At 40.4% G+C, this 21784-nt stretch overlaps 1 protein-coding gene across 2 annotated transcripts in view; it reads left to right on the top strand.

The window, feature by feature from the left end:
- Positions 1–17847, top strand: part of IFT88 (intraflagellar transport 88) — a 34237-nt gene extending 16390 nt beyond the window's left edge. For both annotated transcript variants that reach the window (XM_082220272.1, XM_082220273.1), the window contains exons 17-27: positions 1758–1844; positions 3253–3439; positions 3902–4010; positions 4219–4369; positions 6279–6394; positions 7503–7555; positions 9863–9928; positions 11512–11618; positions 16720–16780; positions 17329–17430; positions 17574–17847. In XM_082220272.1, the coding sequence (XP_082076398.1) occupies positions 1758–1844; positions 3253–3439; positions 3902–4010; positions 4219–4369; positions 6279–6394; positions 7503–7555; positions 9863–9928; positions 11512–11618; positions 16720–16780; positions 17329–17430; positions 17574–17695 (1161 nt within the window). In that variant the 3' untranslated portion in view covers positions 17696–17847. The remainder of the gene's footprint in view (positions 1–1757; positions 1845–3252; positions 3440–3901; positions 4011–4218; positions 4370–6278; positions 6395–7502; positions 7556–9862; positions 9929–11511; positions 11619–16719; positions 16781–17328; positions 17431–17573) is intronic.
- The last annotated feature ends 3937 nt before the right edge of the window (positions 17848–21784 follow it).

Genomic DNA, 21784 nt, shown 5'->3' on the forward strand with positions numbered 1-21784 from the left:
CCCTCTTTTGCACCTCATAAATTAAGACAGTAATGCACTTTGTGCTGGAAACTGTAAACCTAAAATATACTTAAATTCTTGGCTTGCTGCTTTAAGGTACATTCACTTTATAGTAAGTAACTGAATTTCTGTGCTCCATAAACTTCTGTGTAGGAGAAAATGGAGCCTGGTGAATTGTAACAAGTATTTTTATATTGTAGGAAAAAAATGAGACAAACTGAAACTGAAAGAAGTATAACTTTCCAAAGCAAAAGTGCGGTGGCGGCTGATATGATTATGATCCACATTTTTTCAGGAAATTTTGGAACCTTCTTTTAAAAAGCAATGAATTGCATTTATTTTAATTCCTGCTCCATGCACCAACATAATTTAATTTCTAAATGTTTAAAAACAAAACACTTTGTTAAGAATACTTTTACCTGGTGTAAATCCAAATCCAATAGTACTATATTCTTTCTCCACATAGTAGAAAGTAGAAGAAACTTTGCTGAGGAGGAAGGAAAAGTGTTATTGTTGGGCTTCTTGTTTTTGTGTTGTTGTTTTTTTTAAGTAGAGATGTTCTCTAAAGCACTGCAAAGCTGGTATGCACAGCTCTCGGTTCTTGTTAAATTTAGCAAAATTAAGCACCTGCAAGAACAGCATTATATGTCTGTCTGCTGTGGCAGAATTTTACATAATTAGTTACCTAATCATTATGTTATTCCATGCTATTCATTTCAGCACAAAGGAAGCACAATGCAATTGGAAAATAAGTGATCAATTACATATTATTTGCGGACAAAAAACAACAGTAGCAAATACTGATCATATATGCAGGATTGATTTCTTTTTCAGACATGAATAAGCAAACATCAACAATTTTCACTCCCATTTCCATCAGAATTCTCTGACATCCCTAGTTACATCCACACTGTAGTGACATTCTCTGTTGCTGCTGCCCACAAATTCCCCTACTTAGGATCAGGGTGCCAAAAATGCAGCCATGAGCTGGCGTCATCAAAATCCAGTAATTATTTTGAAAACAAACCCCTTCAACAACCTTGCATTTGTAATACGAAATGCATACAACAAATTAATTTGTTTTAAATTAATGATTCAGTGATGTCTACAAATTTATTTATTAAAAATATAATTCAGGATGGAAAAATACCGTATGAATCCAGAATAAAAATGTACTTATCCTGGTTTCTTAAGACTGGTCATTGACCATAATAATAAAGATTTGATTTCATTTGGTTAAAACAACATAAAATAAAAATACAATAATGCCTAAAGCTATTCATTGTTAAAGATATCAGTGCTCCTTATCTTGAGACATACTGTACATCTGTTTTATAGCTGCTGAACTTACATGGCTTTCCTCAGATCATTCTGGGACGTAAAATTTCCAGTGCATAGTTATGCAAGTTTACTCAGAAATCTATTCCTTTCTCCTTCTCCCACTGAACTTCAGGGAAGAAGGCTTGAATGTAGTATATAGGCCTCTAAATGCATTTACTTGAGGGAAAGTCGCTTTTGATTTTATTGGTGCATCTTGAGTATTAATGAGTTTCTGAATGCTATCAAATGTATTTTATTCTGTGATCTTAAACATGACACATACTATCATGCTTTATTATGTTACACTGATAGATAGACACTATATCCTAGCCCAAGTGTTTATTTTGCATTGCTTCTCACTACAGAAAAAGTGCATCAACCCCAGTTTGTTTGAATGGTTTAACAACGTGAGTCACTTTATTATTACTTGCTTCTAGGCTGTGGAGACTTTAAAGATGTTTGAAAAAAAGGATAGCAGAGTTAAAAGTGCAGCTGCAACGAACCTTTCGTTTCTTTATTTCTTGGTGAGTGAATGTGTGGTGGGTGTATTTCAGTTAATTTACTTAATCCAAGACTGAGAGCATGTGGCCCCTTTGGATTTAATATATTTTGTCTTAAATTCAATTAGTAGTAGTTTCAAAGATAATTGTTGAACACATTTATTTGAATTAGAATATTAAAACTGCCAACTCAGCTTCATTTTAATTGTTTATTATGGGACTTTCTTTTCTCCATTCCCTCACTCAAAAAAACCCCTTCTGCTCTGGAAATTTGGGGAAAACCCCAGAACAGATTTACTGCAAGAGAGGAGAGGAAGGAAGTTCCATTGTGAAGGTAGAAGCCCTTGTGTTGATGGAATACATTCACTGGATACAACCCTTAATGGTCTAACACTTGGATATATTATTCTAATACCAACACTGCACATTTTGAGAAGCTCAGTCTGCATTAACTGAATAAAAACTCATCAAGAACTTCAGTAGAATCTTGATTTCACTTAATGCAGCCCACAAATGTCCATGACAAACCAGTCGCAGTGCCATAGACCTCTCTGTAAAAACAAAAAAGAATAATGAGTTCATTGTGATCTTTAAAGTGCACTGTGGTGTTATGGCAGTTGTCATGACATGACAGACCTCTTCAGATGCCAGAAGTAGATTTAAAATGGAAAAGGCAGAGAATATTACTTTAATATTGCCTGCCTGCCTAAGATGTGATCAGTGCATTGTTGAAACTCATCAGACTAATTGTGTATGATAAGAGCAGTAGAGGACAAGGGAAGACACGAGCCAGTGCCTGCTTTTCCCCTCTCTCACATCCAGTGGTATAGGAAGAGGGCAGGGGGTGGTTCACCCCGGGTTCCATCCCTGAGGGGGGTGACATCACTGCGGGCGCCGCCATTGGGATGCTCTCTCGCGGGCGACTGCTGCCCCCATTGTGACACTCGCGCACGGGCGACATGCCACGCCCCCCCGCTCCGGGTACCAAAGCCCCTAGCTCCTCCACTTCCCACAACCCACCCTAAGAAATGATAATGCAGATAACACGTCACATCTTAGGTGGCTTGTGTAGTTTAGGACATTGCCCATGGAGTCATGGATGCTGGATTGGAGCATATACCCTGAACAATAGCTCTTTGTCTGGACTTCCTAGATTTGGTTATTGACATCAAGAGCCTTGAGACATAAAGGAAGAGAAAAACTACTAAAGTCCCTTTCCCCAAATTTGCTATAGGATAGAAGGATATTTGGAAAGCTGATGTTAAGCTTGTTTTACAGGTTTAATATGAAATGGAATGGAATGATACATTTTTAATGAAATTTCAGAAACAGAATCTCTCCCATCTCTAATTTGATTAATGTACTGCTTGTGCCAGCAAAGTATTGAGGATGCAAAATGGCAACTGCTTAATTTGTATTGTGTTTAATTCAGGAAAATGAATTTACACAGGCAAGCCACTATGCAGATTTAGCAGTAAATTCTGATAGATACAACCCATCTGCTCTCACAAATAAAGGAAATACGATCTTTGCAAATGGAGACTATGAGAAGGCAGCAGAGTTCTATAAGGAATCTCTAAGAAATGATTCTTCGTGCACTGAAGCGCTTTATAACATTGGTAAGTCTAATATACTTTATGATAAATTTTGTGCTTGACATTCTGGTTATTATATGTATCCTTTTTAGAAGGGATTGAGAGACAACTTTTGAGCTTTATTATATCCTTCTGATTAAAGCTGTATTAATTAACGAAATAGTAGAGTGTGATATAATTGTAATTGTCTCTCTTTTGAATCTGCTGTCCACACTGATGCTGAGACAGAGTTTCTGTTTGAGCAAGTTTTCTTATCTCTTTCAACACTGACATATTGTTGTGCTTTTAATTGGGGTGAGGGGACACCAGAAGTCCGCCTTCTTTTTTAATGTTTATGTATTGTTGTTTAACTAACGCCAGCTTCTTGTACATAGGATTGCTCCCTTATTTCATTTTCCATAATAAACATGTTCTTAAATTTCTGCTTCTTCATCTTATCAGTCAATGAGATTTGAATCTTCCCATTTAGATGACCTTTGTTTTTAGGTTTAACGTATAAAAAGCTGAACAGGTTAGATGAGTCATTGGATTCTTTTCTGAAGCTTCACGCTATCCTTCGAAACAGTGCCCAGGTTCTCTTCCAAATAGCAAGCATGTATCTTTTCAACAATTATAGAATCAAGCATATGAAACACTAAATCCTCTGTGTGTCTTTATAATGTAATAAAGATATTTTTGAAGGAAGGGCAGGATACAGAATTAATAAATAAATAATAGTAAAGTGTATGATTATGTGGGGATTTCAGTTAAATTCCCATGCGTCAGACTCACAGTGAGAAGTTCCTTAACTGGTGGTACTTCAGATATGAATTAATGGAGGATCCTAATCAGGCCATTGAGTGGCTTATGCAACTCATCAGTGTTGTTCCAACGGACTCACATGCATTAGCAAAGCTTGGAGAACTCTATGACAGTGAAGGAGATAAGTCTCAGGCTTTTCAATATTACTACGAGGTATGTGCTTTTACCTTCTACAATAGGCATACAATGCAAAGGAACGCATGCTAGCTTAAGCTGATGCTTTGAAAAGGAAGCTGTATATAGTAGACATTTTTATATAAAGTAGTAGGGTGGCGCTGTGGGCTAAAGCCTCAACGCCTAGGGCTTGCCGATCGAAAGGTCGGCGGTTCGAATCCCCGCGGCGGGGTGCGCTCCCGCTGTTCGGTCCCAGCGCCTGCCCACCTAGCAGTTCGAAAGCACCCCCGGGTGCAAGTAGATAAATAGGTACCGCTTACCAGCGGGAAGGTAAACGGCGTTCCGTGTGCGGCTCTGGCTCGCCAGAGCAGCGATGTCACGCTGGCCACGTGACCCGGAAGTGTCCCCGGACAGCGCTGGCCCCCGGCCAATAAATGTGAGATGGGCGCACAAACCCCACAGTCTGTCAAGACTGGCCCGTTCGGGCAGGGGTACCTTTACCTTTACCTTTAGTAGCTATGTAAGTGTTGAACCTAGTTTGATGGTCACATTCAAGTATACATACGGCATAGGTCCCAATACGACTAATCCAACCCATTGCCTCTGGGTTGGAGTCAGAGAACAATAAATAGCAGAGCTCTTACAACTTCTCTCTCCCGACATGCTACAGTCCCCTCTGTAAATGTGTAGGGTGGGGTACAGGGGGTTTCAGTGGTATGGGAAAATCAGAGAATTTTGTCGGGGATGTAATTCAGGAGGAGAAGTATCTTTCTGTTTTCACAATACACTCAAACCTCGGTTGTCGAATGTAATTCGTTCCGGAAGACTGTTTGACTTCCGAAACGTTTAACAACCGAGGTGCGGCTTCCGATTGGTTGCAAGAGCTTCTTGCACTCAAGCGGAAGCTGCGTTGGACGTTCAGGTTCCAAAAAACTGGAACATTTACTTCCAGGTTTTTGGCGTCTGGGAGCCGAAATGAGCTGTTGAAGAACCAAGGTTTGACTGTATTTTTTTGGATACGTATATGAGATACATATATATGAATGAAAGAGAATTAGATATAGTTTCCTATGAGCTGCAATATTCATATAATGGCTCTCTTTTTCATTCCTTGCTTTTAGTTGCAGCATCAACTAAAACTTTCCTACTGCATCATCAAATAAAACTTCCATATTTCCCTAAAAACTTCCTTCTTTCTTTTAACCACACAGTGTCCCTTTGAATCACCATTCTCATTCTGTTCTTGCTCCTGGCAGCGGCCTATAGCTGCGTTGTTGTTTTTTGCTTGCTTGTTTTTTGCTTGCACAGGGAGCAGCACATTCTGTATTTTTTTAAAATAATAATAATTCATAACAAGAACGGATTTGATCTGATATTTTAGCTTTTAGGGCAGCAGTCCTAAACACACTAGGGGAGTAACTCCATAGAGCATACTGGGATGTTTTTACCATGTGGAAGTGCATAGGATTGCACTGTAGATGTAGCTTATTGTTGTTGTTTTATAAGTCAAGACAACTAAAAATATTTTTCAATTGCCAATTTTACCTTTCAAAATATAAAATACACTCCTCCAACAGATTGGTAGGAAACCTATCCTGAATACAGATTTTTTTTCAAAATTGTAATGTAAATGAAAATATATATATAAGGAAATGAAGGTACTTTGTGGAGTGTATCTTTAGTTTCACAAAATAAAAATGTTTGAAAATAGGACATGCAGAAACTTACCTCAGCAAAGTTTTCTAAAATGTCTTTTTGCTATTTACAAAACCTGCCACATTTTCTTTAGGGATTAGTTAGTGTATTAGCACACTGCTCTCATTCATAAATTACATGTTTTCAGCATCTGGAGGATTAAACACATAAATGAGTAAGATATTCCAAAAGCAGAATAAATACGTTGTTTATCACTAATGTTGTATTTCTTCCACCTTCTTTATTTTGTCAGTCCTATCGGTATTTCCCTTCAAACATTGAGGTCATTGAATGGCTTGGAGCCTATTACATTGACACACAATTTTGTGAAAAAGCCATTCACTACTTTGAAAGAGCAGCACTTATTCAGTAAGCAACCATTCATGATGTTGTTATTTTTGTTGTCGTTGAGTGTTTAGACCAGTATCATTTGTAAGGGGACTTTCTGCAGTACACTTATATTGGACACAGGGGAAGCACATTGATATATATTTATGTATTATGCTACATGTAAATTATGGAGTAATTTGTTTGGAGTTTTAAAGGAAGGAATTCAGCTTAAGCAGAAACGCAGCACTGAGCAAATGCATCTACTTAGGTGGTCTTCATGTGATTAGAAGGTTTGATTAATCTGGATGAGTGTTTTCCTAGGACTGCATTCATAAGAAACAGGAGGCAACATCCTTTAACAATCCTAGCCTACCCAAAGATGTTTGCTATATGAGAAAATTTTGATTTATTTCCAGTGTTTGCTGCAAGCCACATAAGAACAGCAACAGGAATCGCAGAGAGCTACAGAGATGCTTCAACCATTGTGTCTCCTCCCCAGCATCTCTCACACCCACCCTCCCAAAGACTAATTAATTGCTTTGATAATTTTAAATCAAGAAATGTTTAGTGAGGACAATATACTAGGTATAAAAAAGCTATTGGGCCTGGGATTTGCTGCAGCTCATACATAAACCAATATTGAGCAACATTGATCAACGTTCTAACTTATCCTGCAGCAGCCTCCTTATTTTATTTTTTAAAATTCCCGTAAATGCGTTTAATTCTCACCAGCTGAAATAGTTGGAACTTCAGTGTGCTTAATGTTGGCTGGACGTTATAAGTAAAAAGGAAAAATGTTGGGCTCCATCTACTAAGCATACTGGACAATCTTCAACAACGTCCTTGCCAGTTTAAAAACTGGCACGGTAACTTAATCCCAATGAATACCATATTTCACCCTCATGCTAGAATCCAAGCAAGGATTCATTTGGGTAAAATTCACTTGGTGAAGAATTTCCTTTATACCCTTGAGGTTTAGAGCAAAGATGCATTTATTTAATTAATATCTTGCCACTCTTCCCAAGGGAGCTCAAGGCAGCAAACTAAATAGCAAAACAGTACCAAAAAAACCCCATGTAGAAAAATAATTATACCTTAAAAACATTGAAACATTTTATGAGTAACACTTTGGCATATTTACCTGCAGACCAACTCAGGTGAAGTGGCAATTGATGGTTGCAAGCTGCTTCAGAAGAAGTGGTAAGTCTCCTTTCGTATCTCATGTTGACTTTGATAATCATATCTCACTGTCTCACAGTGCTTAACCATTGCAGGCAATCGGGAGGGTCTTTTTTCATCCTGATCTTACACACATTTACTCAGAGATAAGTTCAGTGGGACTTGCTCCCTGATAAATATGTATACGATTTCAGCCTTAACATCTAACTGGTTTCATTAAAGGTAAAGGTAAAGGTACCCCTGCCCGAACGGGCCAGTCTTGACAGACTCTGGGGTTTGTGTGCCCATCTCACATCTATTGGCCGGGGGCCAGCGCTGTCCGCAGACACTTCCGGGTCACGTGGCCAGCGTGACAAAGCTGCTCTGGCGAGCCAGAGCCGCACACGGAACGCCGTTTACCTTCCCGCTGGTAAGCGGTACCTATTTATCTACTTGCACCCGGGGGTGCTTTCGAACTGCTAGGTGGGCAGGCGCTGGGACCGAGCAGCGGGAGCACACCCCGCCGCGGGGATTCGAACCGCCGACCTTTCGATCGGCAAGCCCTAGGCGCTGAGGCTTTAGCCCGCAGCGCCACCCGCGTCCCAACTGGTTTCATTACGTGTTTTTATTTTGCATTTGAATGCTTAGAGTGTGCTATAATGTTTGGACTATTTGTAAAGTAGATTATTAAACGTCAGGGGTTGTATTCAGCAAAGTTGACCCGTTCACACAAGGACTTCAGCCTGTGCAATGGGATTTCCTCTCCCCGTGCAGCGCCAATACATTTTTGTGAGGGGGCTCTACAACCTTCCAGAGCAGATAGGGGGCGCAAACAGGAAGAGGAAGCGGGAGAGGATGTCCTGTTGCACAGCTGCAAGTCCTTGTGCTAATGGGACGGATTGGTTGTATACAACCTGTGATCTCATTTTCCACATGTTTTTCAGGACCGTGGGTTCGGTCTTTCCTCAATAGCTGTGCTACTGTCAGGGACCCTGTTGCCTGAATAATACTAACCCTGTAATGGGGAGGGACCAGCATTCTTGTATTATTTTTTTTTACAAATGGGTAACAATAAAAATGATATGTTTGACTATCATTTGCATTTGAATTTTGAAATGACCAAAATGCAGTTGAGATGTAGGAAATCTTTGATCTCTTGGCATATTTTTTTCTTAAGTTAAAATCAGCCATGATAGGGGTAGGATATGGATTAAAGTTGCAATGCTGTGGTGTTTAACCCTTTCCTCCCCATACCATTTCCTGAAATAAATTGTCCTTCCAGAGCTACTCTAAACTGCAGAGCATGAGGAAGACGGGTACCCACATTTTCCCGTTCTGCAGCTAATAACAGCTTTGGCAGATCAGACAGTTTTAAGCAGTGACAGACTTTGGCCTTTAAAATTTTAGCAGTGCCAAAATCCCCATCTCTCATCTTCCATTGTTCGTCAATGTTGTGGCACCCCTGCAGAGCCCTCTTGGCTCAGAGCCCAGCGTGGGCAAACTGGTTGTGCTCCCCTAAATCTGCTTTTTTTAAGTTGGGGGAACACTGTGATGGGAAAGAATTAGACTCTCTCTTCCTCAGCCCTGCAAGCCGATCCACCCCTTGCCCAAGCTAAGGGACGCTGGAGAACCTCTGTTTCTCATGCAGAGGTGTAGCTGGGGGTCTGGCCAGGGTTTCTGCCCCGGGTGAAGCCTCCAGAGGGACGCCATTGAGGCTCCCAACCTCCTAGCATGTCTGGGCTTCAGACGGAGAGAAAGATGAAAAAGTGAACAGCAGCCACAAGCTCCGTCCTTCCCCTTCCCCCATGAAGCTGAAGAAGGCTTATTTACAATGTGATGCAGGGAGAAGGAGAGCTGGAAAATCTGGAGAAGCTGCGTGGCTCTCCCCAATGAAGAAGATAGGATCACCCGTGGGTTTGCTACTGCGTGAGAAATAAATTTCGGAGGGATGGAGGGTGGGGCAGGAATCTGAGGAAGAGAATCGGTTGGACTAGATGATCCTTAGGGTCCCTTCCAGCTGTACGATTCTATGATCCCTTCAGAACTTTAAATGTGTTTAAATAGCTAAGGCTGAGTCATTTTACAGACTATACATGATCTACACACAGGAAAGTAAGGGCTGTGTGAGCATTTTTCCTGCCAGAGGCAGTTCCCTGGCAAGCTCTGGTCAGCCCAGCTGCATTAGGAATGTAATGGAAGGGCACTTTCTACTTTAGACTTGCAAAAAGCATTTCTTCACCTTACACAGAACCTAAAATGACTACAAAATGTCTTTGACCTGGGTGACAGAAAACCTAGTTTTGGCCCTGTCTCATGGTAGTGTCTCTGTGTGTTTTATATCACTAACAGGTAACTACCAAAAAGCTCTTGATACCTACAAGGCGATTCACAGAAAGTTTCCTGAAAATGCGGAATGTAAGTGGTTTGATATGATGCACCTTTTATCCTAAGCACACTTTTTATATTGGATAGTCTTAATGCAAGGGGAGCCAATAGCATGGCCTCCAGATGCTGTGGATTTCAACTCCCGTCATCCCTGACCTACTGACTAGGGAGCTGAAGACTGTGTACACAGCATACATTTAAAGCACTGCCCCCCTCCCCAAAAGAAGGATCTTGGGAATGGTAGTTTACTCCTAATATAGCTGCAATTCCCAGCAACCTTAACAAACTACAGTGCCCAGGAATCTTTGGATGGGGGGAGGGATATGTTTGAAACGCATGATGTGTATGCAGTCTTTGTCTACATACAACAACTGGAGGGCACCACGTTGGCTACCCATGTGTAAAGTATCAATACTTGCCCTAATCATGATCCATTTGTGGCAGGTCAATGCCATTTATGTTGCTTCTCAAAATAAACCTACAGCCACCAGCCATGCCCTCATATGGCTCTGTAGTTTGCGCATAGCTCTTGCACGAACAGGCTTCCCAGGGATCTTCAAACAGAGGGAGCCTCTCCATCTGAGAATTTCCTGCTTTGGAGTAAATAGGAAAGATGTGGAGAAAGGATCTTTTCTGGATCTCTCATGTTGAAATCTGGAAGTCCTATTTGCATAAAAATCATTGGATATAGGGCTTCTCTGTAGTGCATTGCATGCATTGGCGTAGTGCAGGTGGCACATGGGACTTCAACAAATGGCTTGGGCAGATCAACAGGTGCTGATATTCCTGACATGTATGAACATTAAGTAAATTCAATTTATGAACAACTAACTTTCGGTATGCTCATTAAAGATGTTCTGCATTCTGCATACAAAGAGCACTGGCTCCCTTGGATATATTCAATTCTCCTTCCTCAGTGTTCAGCATTGTAGGTAGCATTCTAGCCATTGCTTGCTCCAGTCTTCCCATCAACTCATCTAATCAGTGAGTTCAAATGCACTGGAAAATTCTGTGCAGCTTTTTCATGCATCTGATGAAATGGACTCTGGCCACAAAAGCTTATGCTAGAATAAATAAGTTCAATTCTAAGATGTCACAAGGCTTGTTGTCGCTTTTGCTACCACAAACCAACAGGGTTAGCCCATTAATTTTTTAAAAAACTGATCTAATAAATTACTTTTCAACATATTAGACTGTCTTGTTGTTTTCTTTGGGTTACAACTGCCACCGTGGGCTTCTGCCCACCTCCATATCTAACTATGAGCCTGTAACTTATTATCGTATTACCATTCTGCATATAGGAAAGTATTTTTACAAAATCCCAGCTTGCTTTTATTTAAATGTATTTTATTTCACAGCTTCATTACTAGACACTGGAGCAGAAAAATAGCTCCTTTTTACTACACTGCTGTCATGTTGGCTAAATCATATTGCCACTCAATAAATACAGTGGTCACAATTCAACACAGTAAAACTACTTAATCCATTGAAATCACTGGGCTTAATTGCAGTTGGATTGCGGTTATTGTTGCTAGGCTGTGTGCTCTGCTTATTTTTTCAGCTGCTTTTAAGTCCAATAATGGCAACTAATGGTATGACTTTTATACCACTAGGTTTACGCTTTTTGGTCCGACTCTGTACAGACATGGGCTTGAAAGAAATCCAAGAGTATGCAACAAAGCTTAAGAGAGTGGAAAAACTGAAAGAAATCAGGGAACAGGTATGTTGGGTCAGTTAAACCAACTAAATTTCACTGTTTCTCAAAGATTTGTAAAGAAAGTGCTCTTAAATTGCAATGTGTATAAGGAGCAGAGGTGCGGCTGATTCTTCCTTTATTGCAAATGTTGCTCACAAGACCTGCAGAAATCTTGGTGTCTTGCTTTCTAAAGCTACTTTTTATGCTTCTGAACAAGCAGCTGTTTTCTGTCCTCAATGGAAAGTAAGAAGCGGGTGGTAAAATACCAACTTTTAGAGATTTGTGATTGCAATTAGTCTGTCTAGGACTGTCAAACCAAAATTTCACTTCAAAGACAATTCTTAATATAATATTTAGAACAGAGTTATTGTCTACATCTTACTGAGCTTGCTGGACTACCTGAGGCTGTGATCAGTGATCTATCTTTGCTCAGTAGAAACATACGGTACTTTGGAATTAAAAATAAGCCCACCAGCATCTATGCTGTGACGCAAACTGATCTGCATCTGTCATAAGTAACCCATTGTCCACTCCCATAACAGTTGCATACAAAAAGGACCAGCCAATATACAGTGTGCCAGAAATGGCAATACTTAATGTGAGAGCCAGGGTGGTGCAGTGGTTAGAGTGTCAGACCAGGACTTGGGAAACCAGGGTTCAAATCCCCACTTGTCATTAAACTCACTTGGGCCAGTCCCTGTCTCTCAACCATTGGAAACTCAGATCAATTCACATGCAAAACAAGTTAAACTGACTTTTTGTTTGTTTGTTTTGTTTTTTCTGAGTGGCTGATAAATCTTCAGGGAAAATGCATCGCTGCAGGTTTTCATAATGGAATGCCCTCCCCAGAGTACCTCACCTGACAAAAAGTTTGATGCCTTTCCTTTTTATTTGCCTAGGCCTTCCAGAATATCTTGTAGCTATTTTTTTTCTGTGTGTTTTATTTTACAAGCTGTTGTGTTTCTGCAGATTTCACGTTTTGTTCTGTATCTGTATTTTCAGTCTTAAGTGCTACTTGTTAAAGGGGAGGGAGGTGGAGCCCTGAAAATAATAAGCCACACACAGGTTATTGATAAACAACCAAAGGATCTCACTCACTAGGTGTAGGCTTTGGCTGCAGTCTTCTGGCAGTACCTCACACTGCCCTGCTGCTCAGTACCTAGCAACTACAGTACTTGGAAGGATTAAGGAAGAGCTTCTATTACATCTCTTGAATACTGCTAATGCCATTCTACGATAGCGTGGATCATACATTCAGAACTGTTGCTCTAGTATGATAGTTTCAGTTGAAAACATTAACTTAATAGTCTGTGCACCTGCACAAATTTTGTAGACTTGTTCATGTATTTAGTCAAAGGTATTTCCATCTGTCTACAAGTTCATGACCTAAGAGACCTTACAGCCAAAGAAAATTTTCCTGCCTGTTTTTATGCTTCCTACATCAAGCTGACCTAGCAGTTTCTTTACAAGAAGTTGCTGAGGAACAGCATTTTAAACACCACATATTCTGTGATTTTAGATGAATGCATACCCACACATCTTTTTTTAAAAAAAAAGAGGTTTGCAAAATATGCACTGGCGCTGGCGTGAGATTTGTTTTTCAAGCTAGTAATTAAAGGTTAACCTTGGATCCATGTGCACCTGTTGATTGCAAATTCAAATGTTGATTTTTGCACAATTGACAAAATCCATATTGTGAAAAGTGGGATTTATAATTAAAATCCCATTCAGTCGTGACATTCAAAAGTGCTTCTTGAGCAAAATTAGCAATTATAAAATTTATGCAGCTGGAAAAAATCTTACCACCTTCCTCATTCCAAGAAAGTGCACTTTCCCAATAAATATTTAACGGTTTTCATTTTAGAATTTACACTTTCCAACAAATAAATTAATGTTTTTAAATTCAGTGCCAAGTATATTAGAAACATAAAACCTGGAGGGTGGCATTTTTTTTTAACGTGTTCCCTACAAGTTTGCAATAATAAAATAATTTTGGATTTACAAGATTTTAATATGCAGACGTTTTCTTGAAGTGCTGTTGAAGAATATCTTCACTATTTTTTCAGCTGAACCTTCCAACTGTAATATAAGGCATTTTTCATCATCTGTTTTATATGAACCTGATCTAAAATAGCATAGATTTTATTGAAATCCCTTTGCTGAACCTTCCAAGTCTATGCAAGCATTGTTAGGTTCAAAATTTTTATTACGTGCAACTTTTAACACCGTGTTTTAATTATGCCATTCAGTGACAACATGCCAAGTCCATTTCACTGCAGTTTTTATTATATCTAGAAGTAAATGTACTTGGCAACTAGAAGTGCAATCTTACTGATTTCTTGGATTTGCTTAGGAATAAAGTTGATTCACATATGTATGTTCATCACTTGGTGGCTGCTGTGTTCAGTGATGACTGTGTTCAGTAAATAGATCCTGCATAAATAGTAGAGTGTTAGGACCTGAAACATCAACTCTGTCATTGATAATTTAGCTGAGTTTCCTACATTGCCCTTGGGACCCTTGGGGTCTCTTCCAGCTTCTATGATTCTGCTTTTCTCCTTCAACAATATTTCATTATGGTCCTATCATTTTATGTAATTGTATTTTGTATAAATTATAAAAATTATATATAGAACATGTTCTATTTGCAAACAGAACATTTAAATAGCTATCTTTCTACTGGTAGGATGGGGGGAGGCATAGGCGTAGCCAGGACTTTTGTTAGAACCTCAGATTTGTGTTGGTTTTTACTTATTTGGGGGGCAGCTGCCACCCAGGCTACGTCCAAGGGGGGGGCACAGGAAGGAAACGAGGTTGGCAGAGGGACATGGTTGGGGAAAGGTTGGGAAACACTGCTGTAGAGGACATCAGGCATGGAAAAGTTCAAGTAATTACTGATGTAATTGGAGCACACTCTTAAGTACACTTCTGATTGTTCCTTTGCAGTCCCATTTTGAACTTTCAATGACCATATGAAGTCACGTCCTCCACAGGTGGGCTGCCCTACCTGCCTGCCCAAGTGGCCCTCAGTCCTGTCAAAGTGGCCCTTGTCCAGGATATGCTTGCCTTGCCTGAGGTCAATGCTTGCTTCATTTCCCCCTGAACCATTCCAACAATCTCACCGATGCTGTTTTAGTTTGTCATCTTAATTTTCATGCTTTATTCTTTTCTTTTTTAAAAAAAGATTTTATTATTTCTTACTACTCTGGCAGCCATCCTTGAAACATAATTTATGAGGTGGGGTTTGATATAAGTGACATAAACAAGTAATAGGTACAGTGGTACCTCGGGTTACATACGCTTCAGGTTTACATACGCTTCAGGTTACAGACTCTGCTAACCCAGAAATATTACCTCGGGTTAAGAACTTTGCTTCAGGATGAGAACAGAAATTGTGCGGCATCAGTGGGAGGCCCCATTAGATAAAGTGGTGCTTCAGGTTAAGAACAGTTTCAGGTTAAAAATGGACCTCCGGAACGAATTAAGTACTTAACCCAAGGTACCACTGTAAGCAGAAATCTAATAGCTGCCAGTCATTAAATATACAGCAGTCAAGAATGGAGAAATCTAGTGACGGAGGCACAAGGAGACAAAAGATGGATGACAAAGAGACAACATTAATTTGAATATAGGAAGCTGCCTAATACTGAGTCAGACCATCCAGCTCAGTATTGTCTACACTGACTGGCAGTGATGTCGGAAATCAAGCCTTTATCAGGAGAAACTGGCAACTCTCCCAGGCACCCGGCTTGGTCTCCTGTTGACCTCCCTGTCTGCTTTCCCGGCAAGATCCAGGCAGGGGTCGCAATAGGCGATCCTTCTCAGCGTGAGAAGAACACCCCCCCTCTTTCCTGCCCCCCCCCCCGGGCAGGGGAAAGAGATAGACAGAAACGTATTTACATGCCTTTATTTCTGTCTTTGCAGTGTTACAGATAACATGACTGCTCTCTTCATACTCCAGCAGTCGAGAGAGATCAAACACTTCCTGTTCAGCTCATATTACACTCTGAGCTAATTCCGGTGCCCTCTGCACTGTGAATTGACTGTCCCTCTGTTTCCCACGGAACAGTCCCAATATTCCCATTATGTTTTGTTTTCAAGCTACCAGCAGCTCGCGGCTGCATTGCTTCAATATCGTAACAAGTGACACTCAAGGGTTTCAGGCAGGAGTCTCTCCCAGTCCTACCCAGAGATGTTGGGGACTTGGAACCTTCTGCATGTAAAGAAGATGCCCTACCACTGAGCTGTGGCCCTCCCCAATGCCACCTTGGGATGGAATAGCCTTGCAGGCCAAATGAGCACAGTAGCCCTTCTTGAGATATGCTTAGGGTTTCAGCTTTAGGGTAAGCTTTCCACTGGGAAGTTCTTTTTCACTTGCTTCACAGAAATAATGGGGATACCGCAAGACGATGATGGTGCTCTTGTATGATTCTCATTCATTTCACCAGAGTGTTGGACTGGAAAGCTTTCCAGCATGTGGAACCCATCAGACCCTGAGTAGGAAGCCAGGGAAGTACAGTTGACTGAGTGTTTGGTTTGTTTATTTGCATATTTAGCTGTCTTGGTCCAAGATGGTCTGAGAAGTTTAGAATTCGTTCCAGTACACAGAGTAAAAACTGGCATTAGCGTTACACACGAATCTACTTCGGTGATCACTTGTAGCCAAGTAAGATTGTCTTCCATAAACATGGTTTGAACAGTGAGTCTGTAAGTGACTGTGGAAGCCAATTCTGGATCCACACGTCCTTCCACAGTGGGGACATTGGTTTCCAGGCGGGAGTTGATCGCAGTGTGGATTTGCCAAACGTGCCTTCCTCTTAGTATGTTTCTCCCTTTTGTCCTGAGTTTGAGTGTCTTCAAAGCCCATGACACCTTTGATAAAGGCTGTTCTCCAATTGGAGCGTTCAAAGGCCAGTGTTCCCCAGTTGTCAGTGTTTCTACTACATTTTTAGACACAAATATAGTGTGTTGAACCTGCAACAAATCCCCACTCAGTCATGATGCTCACCAAATGGCCTCGCTATCCAGCAGAAGTGTGAGGTATACCTTGTATGTTAAAAGTAACAGAAATGATTGGTGATAATATTAAAGAGCACTTCTGTCTCTTTCTTCCTCTCCTCCCTAGCGTGTCAAGTCTGGCAGAGATGGCAGTGCCCGGGCACGCAGAGAAGGCAGCGGTAGTGGTGGTAAGTGCTGCTCATATGCTGCCATATTTAAGGTTTCTGAAAGCAAAGAAAATGTGATTCCATTTATTAGTCCTGCTGTCTGCATTCTCTCTGTGGAGAGGGAGATGTGGATCAAAGGAGCATTGGAGAATTGCAGGGAATGGGGTAGAACATGTGAAAGGAGGTGATACCTGAATAACACTACTAAGAATCCTGATGTACTTTAATTTGTTAAGATAGAGCCAGTGTACTGGTACTGAGTCAGGAAAACTGTGGTCCAACTCAAGATGTGATCAGTACCGAGACCTACTCACAGTGGTGGTTGTAAGGATTTCTGAGTTCACACTTAAGAATTGGTATTTGCTTGTTTTCATATCGTAAGCAAGGATTAAACCAATAAATCGGAAACTGATTTAGCAGCCCAAGATTGTTACATCTGAACCATATGTGGAATGCTTTAAATACTGTTTTTATTTTGTTTTATATCAAACAGAAACACATAATCTTTGGTCTCTCATATGTGCCTTTATGGTGTAATATTTTGTCTAATATTCTCTCCCTTCTGTCAGATCCTGGTAGCATCACGCATAAAGGGGAGCGTCTGAGTGCTAAACTGAAAGCTTTGCCAGGAACATATGAGCCCTATGAAAGCAGTGGTAATAAAGAAATAGGTAACTGATGTTTCTAATAGCTTCCTTTGAAACAAAATACTGACTGTCAGAAGGCACCCTTTTTCTCATGCAATTATTAAAAGTTAGAGACTGTGTTGCTTTTCTTTGTAAAAAATGTGTTTCTACTTCTTTTTTAAATTTAGATGCTTCCTATATTGACCCACTTGGACCACAGGCTGAGAGACCAAAAACTGCACTGAGGAAAAAAATAGATGAAGATGAATTTGCTGATGAAGAACTGGGAGATGATTTGCTTCCAGAATAACCTGTAGCCCAGTATAGTAACCTTAAAAGCTTTGAAAGGAAAAAAAAGAGAAATGTTTCTTACAGGTTTTGATAAGGTTGTGAAGTTCTTATGTTTATTTAAGCAATGTATATATGAACTGTGAATTTTGAGTAAACTGTTTTTATAGAGCACGATCTGAATGTTCCTTTGTTACTCATGCAGATTATCCCATGAGGGAGGTAGTCTTTCCTGAGTATTTGGGAAGATTAGGTAAAGATCTGGCAGGGCAACATATAGTGAGCATTATGGAAATAAGAACAGAAGGACGCTTCTAGATTAGAACAAAGGACTATCTAGGCAAGCCAGCCAGCTCCCTTTGGGAAGCCTACATGCAAGGCCTGAATGTAGTAATCTTCTCCTACTCCTGTTCCCCAGCATGCTCTCTATGACCCTGAAAATAGAGGCATCTAACTCAGGGGTAGGCAACCTAAGGCCCGGGGGCCAGATGCGGCCCAATCGCCTTCTCATTTCGACCTGCGGATGGTCCAGGAATCAGTGTGTTTTTACATGAGTAGAATGTGTCCTTTTATTTAAAATGCATCTTTGGGTTATTTGTGGGGCATAGGAATTCTTTCATTCCCCCCCCCAAAAAAAAATAGTCCGGCCCACCACATGTTCTAAGGGACAGCAGACCGGCCCACGGCTGAAGAAGGTTGCTGACCCCTGATCTAACTAGTATCCACATGAAATCTCCTAAACCCCTAATTTGATGGTGCATTTTATGGGAGCAAATTCCATAGTTTAACTATACGCTCTGTGAAGAAGTACTTTCTTTATCTGCTCTAAAGTATCCAACACACTCAGCTTTATTGGCTAGCCCGGGCTCTAGTATTATAGAGAGGGAGCAAAAATTTTATCCACTTTGTCTACATGATGTGCAATTGTATACACCCAAGTCATTTTTATTTTGAAGGAAAACTTTTTGCCTTTAATATCGTCCTTGCGTAGGGGAATTTTGTAGTGACTGCAGGAAACCAAGTTAATTTCCACTGTTGTCTGTGCGATGGAAGGTGCCACCACTTGCCAGGCTTGCAGCTCTGAGGTTCCACTACAAGGGTAGACAACGTGGTGCCCTCCAGAAAGTGTTGGACTACAACTCCCATCAGCCTCGGTCAACATGGCCGACTGTCAGTGATGGCGGAGGTCGTAGTCCAGTAACTTCTGGAGGGCAGCGTGTTGACTTCTCCTCTTCCACTTCATTGTGAGAAGTTTTCAACGATTTATCATCGCCTCCGAAGATCCAATTTACCTTAAAAGTACTTAATTGCATTGTTCATGTCTGGATTTCATGGCACAGTGTATTAGGATCTTAGAGTGGAATTCTCTGTTGCAATTCCAATCAGTTCTTGAAACAGAAGGAAAATGAATGTGCCAGATGTTTCCATGCTGGCATCACCTGCTGTTGGGACATTAGTCAATTGACTAAAGTCCAGTATTATCGAATATTCCAAGGTTCAAATCCTTACTCGGCTCTGAAACTAGCTAGGCAATGCTGGGCCTGTCAAAGACTCTCAGCCAAAGTACCTCACAGGTTTATTGGAAAGGTAAAATGGAGGGGGGGGCAATGTCTACTACTTTTACTTCATTAGGAGAAAGGGTGGGGGGAAACATCATAAGCAATTCAGTCCATTTTTCAAAACACAATCATTTCACAATAACAGCTATCTCATTTGTTTTTGAGACAGCTTTTATACGTAACATTTTTGTTCCCCTAACAATACTTTATTTGACAGTATTTGATGGGTCGGTTGATTGGTGAATCCTAACACACAGTAAGTTCTTATCTGTGTTATTGGGTGAATTTATTTGTGCCATACTAGCTACAACCAAATATTTCCCTTAGACCTAGCGGGCTTCACCTGATAGTTGCTGGACTGAATTTTCCATATCCTTTTCCAAATCCATCAAGTAGTCTTTGTTTCATAGTTCTCTCCATACCTGTGAGAGTACTACAGAATACTGCAGGTCCCCAGTAATAAGGTTGTTATGCCACTCACCAGCACTGAGATAATGGGAATTAAAGAAATTGAAGTAATTATTATTGCACAAATTTCCATAAGAATAGTTTTGAAAAGCATGTTGTTACTGACTCCAAAGGTAGTGTTTCAGCTCTTTGCTTTTTTCCAGTTAACTGAATCATGACTTTTGACATACCATGATGTAAAAACTCCTACACATTTTTTCCTGTGCATAGTAGAGCAGTCCTTTAGCCATAGCAGAAAAATGTGCTAGAGTCAGATCCAGCTCAAGAAATCTCAGGGGAATCATAAATTATGCATTTGCTTCTCCTGTAAGCTAACAAAAACCCTTTCAGCTTGCAGAGGCCCCTTGTTTTCCTTTCTGCATTTCTGTCATATTTATTTGTAAAAGGCAGAAAGTTAGAAAGATACACTATAGTGGAAATCCCCCAAATGCTTTTGTTTAAATAATCTGAGGGTTTTTTTCCGAGGGATAACTCACATATATTGTTTTGAACAAGAAAGGAGCAAAATTAGGATAAATTAAACTGCTGTTCTCCAAACTGTCTATCTCACTCAATTCATAAATTAATTATATTTTGTATAAAAAAATTCTTCCAGTAGCACCTTAAAGACCAACTGAGTTAGTTCTAGGTATGAGCTTTCGTGTGCATGCACACTTCTTCAGATACACTGAAACGGAAGTTATTATATTTTGTACACAGGGAATGAAGCACACCCCAAAGCAACACTTATAGTTGTAACCTATCCCGGGAAGTTAAGGTAAATAAATCTAATAATAGGTAACATAAACACAGTCTCTCTATGTGTTTTTTTCAATGACAGCACTGTTGTCATTTTGAAAATGATTTTATTATTTATACCCCGCCCATCTGGCTGGGTTTCCCCAGCCACTCTGGGCGGCTTACAGCATATATAAAAACATAATCAAACATTAAAAACTTCCCAAAACAGGGCTGCCTTCAGATGTCTTCTAAAAGTTGTATAGCTCTTTATCTCCTTGGCATGTTCTATATGGAGGGTGCCACTACCGGAAATTTGCATATAAAATAGAGGCATCTAACTCGGGGGTAGGCAACCTAAGGCCCGGGGGCCGGATGCGGCCCAATCGCCTTCTCATTCTGGCCTGCGGAATGCTTCCACAGAAAGGTGGAATGCTTACTAATGCTTATTTATCAAAACTGGCTTTATTTCTCTTAATTAAGTGAATCAGAAGAACAATAGTTAAATGATAGAATATTCATGTTTCAAGGGCTCTAGTTCAAAATGCCAGGTACCTCCTGAGATCTTGAAAGACCATGCCTTAATATAATTGACATTACCAGACAAGATAGACCAACTTGGTAGAAATCAGCTTTGTGTTCAATTCTGAGAAGTTATTGCAATCATGCTCTAGTAAGAAAGGCTTATTGATGCATCTCGAGAGATCATCTTTGGCATGAATCTCGAGGATATTTGTAGGGCTCTGCCCATACATAATATTTGAATTACAGGAGGGAAGACACATCTGGGCCCCATTTTCATCAGGCCTGCAATTTGGCTAAAATTGGGAGGTGTTGGAGTGGGTTTCATTATGCCCTGACACCCTCATAATTCAAGTGTTGCTTAGGCTCAACAGTAAGTAATCAGTGGAATTTTGTAAAATTAAAACAGATGGCTCTAACAAACTGGATCTAGCAGAATCAAAACACCTAGAATTCACATTCAGGACCTTACTTTTTGTGAAACGTCCACAGAAAAAGATGTTAGTAGCCTGTGTTTCGATGGAGGCTTTGAGAAGGCATACACTTTATTGATGCCAGAAAGTGAGGAGGAATTAAAGAACCTTTTAATGAGGGTGAAAGAGGAAAGCGCAAAATATGGTCTGAAGCTCAACATCAAAAAAACGAAGATCATGGCCACTGGGTCCATCACCTCCTGGCAAATAGAAGGGGAAGAAATGGAGGCAGTGAGAGATTTTACTTTCTTGGGCTCCATGATCACTGCAAATGGTGACAGTAGTCACGAAATTAAAAGACACCTGCTTCTTGGGAGAAAAGCAATGACAAACCTAGACAGCATCTTAAAAAGCAGAGACATCACCTTGCCG

This window comes from Podarcis vaucheri (assembly GCF_965113315.1).
Source record: "Podarcis vaucheri genome assembly, chromosome: 4".
NCBI lineage: Eukaryota > Metazoa > Chordata > Lepidosauria > Squamata > Lacertidae > Podarcis > Podarcis vaucheri.